Here is a 10,799-nt window from a genome sequence, read left to right on the forward strand (position 1 = left end):
CGTAGCCTCAAATCCCTAATCCCATTAGTCGATGGGAAAGTTGAAAGGGGAAGGGGCGTGACTAAACCACAGTTAGCCAGGAGGGACGGGGGAAGGCCTAATAAAGACTGCGTGCGCAGCCGCTCTCCTTGCCTATCTGGGCGGGGAAAGGCGGGGCCCGACCTCTCAGCGGGCTTATGTAGCTAGCTAGCTCTGTGACGCTGCGGTGTGCGTCAGAGAATTGCGAATACTGGGCGGACCTGAGGGGCCGCTTTCCCGCACGCGCCCTGGACCCTCCGGCACTGCAGAGCTCCCCGAGTCGGGGACCCCGGACCCCAGGGCTGAGGAGGTGGGCGAGGAGCGGACAGCAGGGGGAAAGCACATCTCTTCCCAGTCACTTTCCTGACTCCCCGTAGCTCTGCCCCAGACTTCCTCTCCCCAGAGATCGCCTCCAGAGACCACCCCCCCGCCCCCCCGCTTCCACTGCTCCACATCAGAATCTCTCCTTCCTCCAGGATCCCTACCCCGATCCCGGGAGCATTATCTACCCTCTTCCCAACCGGATCCAGTCCCGGTCTCTGTACTTCACAGCAGTTCCTCCTCTCACACTCGCACAGTACCCCTTTCCTCCCAAAGCGGCCTCTAGGTCCAATCAGCCTTTTTCCCTCGGATTCCTCTACAGGACTCAACCAGGACTTTCCAAAAGTTGCCGCGGGGCTTTCCGATCCCCTGTGAGTATGCTTGTGTCCCCTTCCTTGCCCTCTACCCTGTACCCCACTGCTGCTCTAAGTCCTCCTCTCCGTCCCCAGCAGCAGCTGACCCACCCCCAGTCCTCTTCAAGGTCTTCCCCCAGCTGACCTCATTCTGCTGAGAAACTCTAGGTCATTTCTCAGTCCTTCCCCATCTTTTCCTCCTGCCCACCAAGCTTCAGAGAAGAAACAGCGTCCTGTACTTTGTCAGTGGTAACCCAGGCTCTCCAAATGGACTCTGTCTCTCATCCTTCCTGACAGCACCACAAGTGGCTGGTTGATTTTGTTCTTTTCACACCACTATCCCTCCCTCACCCATTCCACCCACATGGAAACTTCCCTCAAAGGCATGTACTCTCTCCTGCCTTAGGGCATTTGAATACACCGTCTGGAATACTTTTTCTTCCAGCTTTTTGCCAAACTGATGCCTACTCATCCTTTAAAGTTGAGCTTCCTCAGAGAAGTCTTAGCCCCACTTCGGGCTCAGGCCAATAGCTTTGTTAGCCACTCCCCTAGCACACTGTACTTCAACTTCAAAGCACTTTTCAGACTGGTAGTTAGTTGATTGGTTATTTGTCATTGACTCATTCATTTGACAAATTCATTTGAAACAGTGCTTACTATGTGCCAGGTACTGTTGTAGACACAGGGCAATCAGCAGTGAATAAAACAGAGTCCCTGCCGTCATGGTGTTTACACTCCAGTGGTATAAGGCCGTCAGTGAAAATAATATTAATCAAATATACAATATGTCAGGTGATGATAGATGTTAGAAAACTTCAGGACAAAAGGATAGTGATTGAGGTGTGGCCATTTAAACGGGGTGGTCAGGAAAGGACTTTCTGATGACGTGTGACCTGTGAGCAGAGCTTTAAATGGAAATTTCTGGAGGAAGAGCATGATTGTTGGGGGTTCTATGTCTGGGACTAGGCTATATGTTCCATGAAGGCAGGGGCCAGGCTTGATGTCTTATCCATTGCTGAACCCCTGGAGCCTTTGCCAGTGCCTGGCAGCTAGTGTTTACTCACGATGTGTTGACTGACTGGTTAAAATCCCCTGTCCTAAGAATGGGAACCACGTCTTCCTCGGTCTCTTGTATTACAGTTGCTCCAACAAACATTTCCTGAAAATTAGAAGTGTACCAGGCACCGGCCTTCACAGCTTTTAGACGCAGAAAGGACAAAGATGAACTGTAGCCCCAGGGATGGGTTTTGCTACCCAATGCGATTATAAAGCCAGCGACATCATAGACTTGACAGGAGAATCCAAGAGGTAGACCTGAAGTAGATTCTCTGGGGTCAGGTTGGGAACCAGGATGGGTCCTTTAGTTAAAGTTGGGTTTGGCTGGGAGTGAAAGAAAACCCCAAATAATGGTGGCTTGAACAGTCATCAGGGACCCATGCCTCTATCATCCAAGACACCGTTCAACTCCAGCATCCCTCCAGCTGGTAGGAAAGAGGAAGGCTAGAGAAAGGCATGCCCTCTCCGTGGAAGGACAGTTCCCAGACATCGCATATGCTATTTCTAATTAAGTTCCACTTGCCAGAACTTAGTTATAGGGCCACATCTAATTCCGAGGGAAGCTGGGAAATGTAGTCTTATTCTGGGGTGGAGGGTGTCTGTTACCAACCAGAAGCAGGGAGTGGATATTGGGGGATAATGTGTAGGTTCTGAATTGTAGATAATTGGTCAGTCTGGCTTACAACTCTTTGTGCCACGCAGCGGCCATCTCCCAAGTCTGGCCAGGCTGATGGGGCCAGCGAGGATTCTCTGCACCTTGACATTCAGAAGCTGAAGGAGAAGAAGGACATGCTGGACAAGGAAATCTCCCAATTAATATCTGAGTAAGTCTCTTTGGGTTCCTCAGTGTGCTTAAGATAACTTTTTTTTTTTTTTTTTTTGGCCGTGCCATGCCATGCAGCTTGCAGGATCTCAGTTCCCCGACCAGGGATTGAACCTGGGCCACGGCAGTGAAAGCACCGAGTCCTAACCACTGGACTGCCAGGGATTCTCTAGATAACATTTAACTAGTGCCCAGTAACTGCAACCTAGCTTAGCATAAAAACAGGACTGCGCCGGGAGTTCCCAGGAGAATAAGGGGAACTAGGAACTGGAAAGCCATGGCTCTCCCAGTCTCTTCTGGGGCCCACGGTCTCTGCCTCTGCTTCTGTCTGCACATGGGCTCTGTCCTCCCTCTGCAGGTGGGGTTTTCAGTGCCCAGGGGAAGCTGGCTCTTCCACAGCCCCTGGGTTTTCCCATGCCCTTTGCTCCAGCCACATGGCACAGACTGAGCAGCCTTTGAACGTGCATGTCACACTTGAGGGGATCTGATTAGCCACTCATGTGCCCATCTGTGAATCCCTTGGCTGTGACCAGGGTTACATAGTACCAGCGTGGCTGAGGATGCCTCCCTAAGAGTACAGGGAGAATTTGCCAGCAGTGAGGGGGTGGACAGATCTCCTGCCCTACCTTAAGCTTCATGAGGGCAGGGTCTATCTTGGCATCACTATCCTGGTTCCCAATGCCAAGCACCCAGTAGGCCCTTAGTGAACATTTGTTAAATAGATGCCTCATTACTCTCTGAACCTTGGAGACTCATCGGCTTTCTCAATGATATTCTCTCTCTCTCTCTCTCCATTTCTCACCTCAGAGGCTACAGTGTAGATGAACTGGAGGACCACATCTCCCAGCTCCACGAGTATAATGACATCAAGGATGTAGGCCAGATGCTGCTAGGCAAACTAGGTGAGGGAGTCCCCATGCCCCAGGGGTGGTGGGATTTTGCTCCTGGGCCTTCTAAACTTACCCAACCCCCCTACCATTCTCAGCTGCCACGCTCCCTGAATGCTCCTCCCCTTCCTGGCCACCTAGCGAAGCCACTGTACAGCTCTTACCTGAGTGCCTGCGGTTTTTCCCTCGGGTATAGAGCCTGCTTTGGAGCTACAGGCAGGTTTGAGCCTGGGCTCACCCGCCTGCCTGAGGACTAGGGTTCCCAGTCCCCCGGGGCCTACTCAGACCAGTGGAGACCCCAGCCTCGCCTCAAGTGGCCGACATGCTACAGAGGCAGAAAGTGCAAGGGGAACTCTGTGGCTTAAAGGGGTATTTTGTTCCTCCTTGAACACAGTCTCACTATCTAGAGGGCTGAGCCGAGACACAGGCACCTGTGTGTCTGAGCTGGCTGGGACAGCCCACCTTGGAGGTGAGGAAATGTGTAGGTGGCCTTGGTTCCATCACCTGGCTTGGATCGGTGGGCACGCTGATGTTCAACCAGCAGGGACCCTTTGGGACAGCGCTCAGAGCTGGGCTGTCGGCCCGCTGGCTGCCTGAGTTGCAGCTCTCGTCGCAGAATTGCCCATCAGCATCCGGGATTCCATGGCAGGAAGGGCTTCTCCGTGTGTCAGTGGGGAATGGGTCTCAAAGGAGGGGAGGGAGAAAACAGAAGGTGGTGGAGGATGATCAGGGCCCAAGAAGAAAGGAATGTGAGGGGACTGTAGCCTAGAGGCCAACGGGGGAATAAGCTCTTGTGAGAACCCAGTTTGAGACCTGTCCTTCCAGGTCGTAGGACCTGGAGCAGGCGGAGTGTCCTCTTTCATTCATTCAGTGAGTACTTCCTGAGCACCTACTCTGTGCTACTCAACAGGGTATGGGGACATTTTGGTGAACCCGACACTTTTTTTTTTTTTTAATGTTTATTTATTTATCTATTTACTTGGTTGCACCAGGTCTTAGTTGCAGCAGGCGGGCTCCTTAGTTGTGGCATGTGAACTCTTAGTTGCAGCATGCATGTGGGATCTAGTTCCCTGACCAGGGATTGAACCCCGGCCGCCTGCATTGGGAGCGTGGAGTCTTACCCACTGAGCCACCAGGGAAGTCCAAACCGGACACTTGAATGTCTCCATTCTCATGTGACTTATGTTTTGGTGTTGGAGTGGGGGAGGGGAATGGTCAAGAAGTAAAGGAACACAAATAAATGAATTATAAAATGTGTTAAGTGCAGTGAAGGAAACAAAAGACAGAGATGGAAAATATTGAGGTATGAACAGGGTGGCAGGGGGGGATGAGCCAGGGTGGTCAGGGAGGGCCTCTGAGGAGACCCCTTCCCTTGGGAGGAGAGAAGAGTCTGTGAGGAGGCATGAGGAAGGGCATCACCAAATGGCAAGGGCACGCACATGGGCCAGGGTTTGCAGCTGGCCACTGATACAATGTAAGTGTAAACTTACATTTTCAGCACATGACTCTTGCTGCTGCTTCATGTGGGTGAGGGTTAAGTGAGTCTAGTTTGGAGGGACCAGACAGGGCCCACAGTGGAGGAGCCTGGAAGGAGTAGCAGGAGGGTTATCTGGGCCAACTAGGGGAGCAGGAAGAAAGTGCTGGAGAGGGTCCTGGGTAGGCCAGGGTTTTGGCCATTTTCCCTCCCACTTCTCCCACTGGACATTCTTCCTTCCTTCCTTTCAGCCGTGATCCGAGGTGTCACCACCAAAGAGTTGTATCCAGAATTTGACCTGGACATGAATGACTGAGCTCACAGCCCCTTGTCCACGGCCCACTGGGACAGGCCGATGTGGACATGAGAAGCAGTGAAAGCCCAACCAGAGCACCTACAGGCTTTCCAGTGAGAAAGTGTCAGAAACCCTTTTCTAGAGAGCCCAAGCCGAGTCAGGAGGGAGCCCAGAGAAGAAGAGGGGGCAGAAAGAAGGGGAGTTCCCAGCTATGAGGTTCCTGAAATGTTCCAGTGACACCTGTGTATGTGTATATGTATCCTGTTTGTAAATAAACATATGAGCAATTTTGGTGCAAATCTGTATGCTGATTCCCTCTCCTCTGATAGCCCCCTGATCCTACCCTGGAAAAAGAGAGCCTGCCTTGGATTATAACAAACTTCCATGTGCCAGGCACTGTACTAAATGCCTTATATCCATTACCTCTAATGCTTCAATCCATCCTATGAGGAATTAGTGTTACTATCCCCATTTTACAGATGAGGAAATTGAGGCTCAGAGAGGCACAGTGACTTGCCTGAGGTCACACAGCCAGTAAGTAGCAGAGCAGGGATATGAGCCCAAGTCTTCACTCTGAAGCTTCTGGTGTGCAACACTGCCTTTCTGGGCTGGGAAACAAGTGGGTAAGAGCTGAGAGTGAAATAGTGACATTGGGAGGAATTCTTCCCTGATCTATAGAATCAGGGTTCCACTCCCCAATTGTAATTCTCTGCCAAGCATGGGTGAGCTGTTGTCATTTCTTCACCGCGTGTTGTGCATCCTGAACAACCATCACTGGCAGAAGTACAACTTGAGTGTTATAACTGCTGAGTGCAATCCAGAACAGCAGGATCTCACGTCGGACTTGCTAAGTATTCTGACTGTTCCCGCTGCCCCTCTGCCCTGTCCCTGCTGGACATTCTCATAAGATTTCAGAAGTTATAGCAGTGTTTGGGGACAGGCTTTCATGAGGTGAAGTAAGTTTAGTTTCTAAAAACCAGCCATGCAAGTCAGGCCTGGGTTTGAGTTCCAGCTCTGCCCGCTTACAAGCTGTGTGACCGTGGGCAGCTGGCTTGGCCTCGATAAGTAGAAATGATAGTAGTGCTGTATGCATCAGGGCAATTAGCATTAGTTGCCTCAACAACCCCCAAACCTCCTTGGCTGAATGCAGTAAAGGTGCCTTTGTTTCACAAAGTCTGATGAGGATCTGGTAGCCCTCCTACGTTTTGGAGCTTCACCGCTGGAACCCACAGTGGGGGGAAAGAGGTGGAGAAGACACGTCAGCTCTGAACTGACTCACCCCGAAATGGGCAGACGTCACTTCTCACAGACAATGGTCCAGAACTAGTCATGTGGCCTAAACTGCTCTGGGTGAGCACCCAGGTATTTGATAGGGACCAGCTGCTGTCACAGCCACAAGTACCTACCTCCAAAGAGTGCTTCAGGGATTTGATGGGACCCAACACCTGGGAACGTCAGTCCAGCTCCCCTTTATTACTGGACAGCAACCCGTCCTGCTCAGGGGATGGCATGACCCAGGCCCATGCTCTGGTCCTGTTGCAGATTGCAGACAGTTGGCTTGTCTTGCCTCTGTCCGCAGAAAGAGGAGCTCTGGGAGCCACGGTGTCTGGGTCTCTGCCACACAGTGCTTCTCTGCCAGCAGTAAGTAAGAAGCAGTGACAGTGCAACATGATAAAGGCTGTCATGGGGTTACAGGAGCACATTTAAGCGGCACCTAACCAATTTGGGACATTGGGGAAATGCTGGGAGAAGAGACATCGAAGCCTGTGCAGTAAAAAGAGTCAGCCAGACAAGAACGTGGGAGAGTAGTATTCCAGGGGGGAAACTATTTACAAAGGCCCAGAGGCCGAGAACTTAGTGGAGCCAGGACTCCAAGGGACTCTGGTTGCAGAGTGATTAGGAATGAAGCCTCTCCCAAACACAATTGTAACCCAACTCTGCATTTTGGGCCAATCTTTTTTTTTTTTTTTTTTTTTGAGATGGGTGTGGTTTTTACTTTCCACAACTTACATGTTTCATAATTTAACTCTTTTTTTAATAAATTTATTTATATTTATTTTTGGCCGCATTGGGTCTTCACTGCTGCATGCAGGCTTTCTCTAGTTGCAGTGAGTGGGGGCTACTCTTTGTTGCAGTGCGCGGGCTTCTCATTGCGGTGGCTTCTCTTGTTGCAGAGTACGGACTCTAGGCGCGCGGGCTTCAGTAGCTGTGGCACGCGGGCTCAGTAGTTGTGGTGCACGGGCTTAGTTACTCCGCGGCCTGTGGGATCTTGCCGGGCCAGGGCTCGAACCCGTGTCTCCTGCATTGGCAGGCGGATTCTTAACCGCTGTGCCACCAGGGAAGTCCCTATAATTTAACTCTTATGATTTGAAAAAAATCCAATAAAGACATTAAAAGCAGACATGTAGGAAACAAAAACAAAGGGAATGAACCATGATAATGCTTATTTAAGACGGTAGGATTATTGGTGGTTTTCCCCTTTTTTTCCCACTTCTCTATACAGCATGCAATGTTATTATACTGTCGTCAGTACCACAGTTGTAGGACCACGTCTCCACACCTCCACCACTTCTTACTCGTTTAGTTCTCAATCTAGCTAGTTAATGTTGACCTTCCTGTAATTAATTCATCCTTTCTTTTATTTTCTTTATTTCTCCCACCTCGTTTTGGTAGCTAATTTCAAATCTTATAGCAAGAGGGCTTCCCTGGTGGTGCAGTGGTTAAGAATCGCCTGCCAATGCAGGGGACACAGGTTCAATCCATGATCCGGGAAGATCCCACATACCATGGAGCAGCTAAGCCCGTGCGCCACAACTACTGAGCCTGCGCTCTAGAGCCCATGAGCCACAACTACTGAAGCCTGCACACCCCAGAGCCCACATGCCGCAACTACTGAGCCTGTGCTCTAGAGCCCATGAGCCACAACTACTGAGCCCACGTGCCACAACTACTGAGCCCACGCACCTAGAGCCCATGCTCCGCAACAAGAGAAGTCACCGCAATGAGAAGCCTGCGCACCGCAACAAAGAGTAGCTCCCTCTCGCCGCAGCTAGAGAAAGCCTGCGCGCAGCAACAAAGACCCAACGCAGCCAAAGATAAATATAAATAAATAAATTTATATTAAAAAAAAACTTATAGCAAGATATCTTTTCCTCTTTAACTCTATACTAGTCATTTTGCTTAACTCTAACCTTATCCTCAACCCTAATTCCAGCCGTAATTCCAAATGTTACTAGAAAGCAAGGACACTTCTCACTAGTTCCCTAAAATCCCTGCCTCTTTACGGTTTTTCGTTTTTTCCGCCTTGCCGCGCAGCTTGTGGGATTCTAGTTTCCCAACCAGGGATCGAACCCGGGCCCTCGGCAGTGAGAGCACAGAGCCCTAACCACTGGACCACCAGGGAGATCCCCCTGCCTCTTTACAAATTACAGACCTCCTGTGGCTATGCGCTTGTTTTCTGATGATCGCCCAGAGCTGCATTCTTCTGGAAGGCAACAAAAGGCACTAAGGTAGATTCCAGGTTCTCGAGTTAAGAATGAATACACTGCCAGTGCTCCAAAAACTTTTGCATTTGGGGCCAATTTTAAGGCACCCCTGGAGGATGCTTGGAAAGCATCATCTGGGTCCATTTCCCTCTGTGTGAGGTCAGCTCTCCCAGGTGTGATGGCAAGCAGAGGCCTCAAGGGGGCAGTGTCTGCTCAGAGATGCACTCAGCTGCCGGGGAAGCTGCCCCTGGGAGGGCCCTGCCTGGGAAGGTCTGGTCCTGCCAAGCCACTGGCCACAGACAAGATCCTCAGAATGCCCCACATAGAAGAGGGGGTTCTCTATGGCAGCACCGCTCCCAGAGTCTGAAGTGACCCCAACCACCACCCTGGGCAGTAAGGAGCCAACTGGTTGTGAGATGTGCATAGTGACGCATGCCATTGGTCAGGGCGTGCCCTGATGGTGCTAGGAAACAGGCTACCAAGGGCAACTGACACTGTGAGTGCAGGAACATTGTTTGATCACATCCAGTGTAAACCTTACTCCAACACATTCATCATTTGGTACATACTGGAGTTCAAAACACTTATGAAATACAGCCTGTATTCTCATCCCTGAGGGCAGAAAGGGGTCGTTTCCGGGCAGCCTGACCTCATCAAGGCAGTGTCACCAAATAACACCCTGCTTTAGCTTTGCTCAGAAGAAGAGGACAATTTGCAGAGGGGAGGAAGGCCAGATCGGGGCCATCTGTTATGGAAGAGTGGTGCCTGAGGGGCCTGCAACCTTGACGCCTGGAGGCTCTGTGATGAAAGCTCTGGGTACTGTCAAGTCAGGTGTTGTCACCAGGTGAAAGGTGACGACCACCATTCAAACCAGTCACAAGCCGAAGGTTTCCCCAGAGAAGGGTTGATGGAGATAACTAACATTTCTGAAACCCTGTGGGTCAGCAGGGAGATGAGTGCTTCATGGGCAGTATCTCACCGGCACCTCCCAACCAGAGTGTGGGTAGGTGGAGTATCCCCATTTCCAAACTGAGGTCTGAGGGGTGGAATAACTTGCTCAAGGTCACAGTTCCAAGAAGCAGCTGAGCCGTCTGGCTCCAGAGCCTGGCTGACGGTGAGCTGTCCTCCTCCCAGCTGAGGCTCAGCCTCTCTTTTTTTTTTTTTTTTAATTAATAGCTACTTTATTTATTTATTTATTTATTTATTTTGACTGTGTTGGGTCTTCGTTTCGTGCGAGGGCTTTCTATAGTTGTGGCAAGTGGGGGCCACTCTTCATCGCGGTGCGCCGGCCTTTCACTATCCCAGCCCCTCCCGTTGCAGGGCACAGGCTCCAGACGCGCAGGCTCAGTAGTTGTGGCTTACAGGCCCAGTTGCTCCGCGGCATGTGGGATCTTCCCAGACCAGGGCTCGAACCCGTGTCCCCTACATTAGCAGGCAGATTCTCAACCACTGCGCCACCAGGGAAGCCCATCAGCCTCTCTTGAGTCTCACCCAAGGTCATACATTAATAAAAGAAGTCAGAACTTGAATCCAGAACTCTGAGCCTTTAAGCCCAAGGTCTTAGCCACAAATCTTCACTGTGCTTCTTCGAATTTTACCTGCCCAAGGCCCTGACCTAGAGGCCTCTACCTTGAGTTTGGCCTTGGCGCCTCTCTCCTAATTCCTCTGAGCAGGAGGCTTCGCTCCCTTCCCAGGGAACCTCTCATCCCCAACATTAGGAACTCTGAACAGGTGGAGATCCTCTCCTAGCCTTTAGCTCCCTCAGCCTCTCGTGTTCACTCCAGAATCCCAGAGGATCTCAGCAGCAATGACAATCATAGCAGCCAACACTGGGAGCACACACTCTGTGCCAGGCCCCAAGCCTAGAGCTCAGCATGACTACAACAAGTATTTCCAATGGCAGCCCTAAGAGGTACATCATTAGCCCCATTTTCCAGATGAGGCAAATGAAGCTCAGAGAGGTTAAGTCACTTTCCCAAGGAAACAAAGCTAAGTGGCCAACTCCGAGGTTGAAGGTTCCACAATCATTCTCTCTTTTTATTTTTTTTAATATTTATTTATTTATTTATTTAGGCTGCACCGAGTCT

At 50.8% G+C, this 10,799-nt stretch overlaps 1 protein-coding gene across 1 annotated transcript; it reads left to right on the forward strand.

Annotated features, from left to right (window-relative positions):
- The first annotated feature begins 31 nt into the window (after nucleotides 1-31).
- SWI5 (SWI5 homologous recombination repair protein) lies at nucleotides 32-5,518 on the forward strand. The gene is made up of 6 exons (XM_007194788.3): nucleotides 32-55; nucleotides 183-328; nucleotides 662-710; nucleotides 2,451-2,572; nucleotides 3,379-3,473; nucleotides 5,184-5,518. The coding sequence occupies exons 1-6, from the start codon at nucleotides 32-34 to the stop codon at nucleotides 5,246-5,248; spliced, it is 501 nt and encodes a 166-aa protein (XP_007194850.1). The 3' UTR covers nucleotides 5,249-5,518.
- Nucleotides 5,519-10,799: the final 5,281 nt, after the last annotated feature.

This window comes from Balaenoptera acutorostrata, chromosome 6, assembly GCF_949987535.1.
Source record: "Balaenoptera acutorostrata chromosome 6, mBalAcu1.1, whole genome shotgun sequence".
NCBI classification, from domain to species: domain Eukaryota; kingdom Metazoa; phylum Chordata; class Mammalia; order Artiodactyla; family Balaenopteridae; genus Balaenoptera; species Balaenoptera acutorostrata.

Coding starts and splice junctions, on each gene's coding strand:
- SWI5 (XM_007194788.3), top strand. CDS start 32: ATGGGAAAGTTGAAAGGGGAAGGG. Junction 56..182: donor GAAAGTTGAAAGGGGAAGGG/GCGTGACTAAAC, acceptor GGGCTTATGTAG/CTAGCTAGCTCTGTGACGCT. Junction 3,474..5,183: donor GATGCTGCTAGGCAAACTAG/GTGAGGGAGTCC, acceptor CCTTCCTTTCAG/CCGTGATCCGAGGTGTCACC.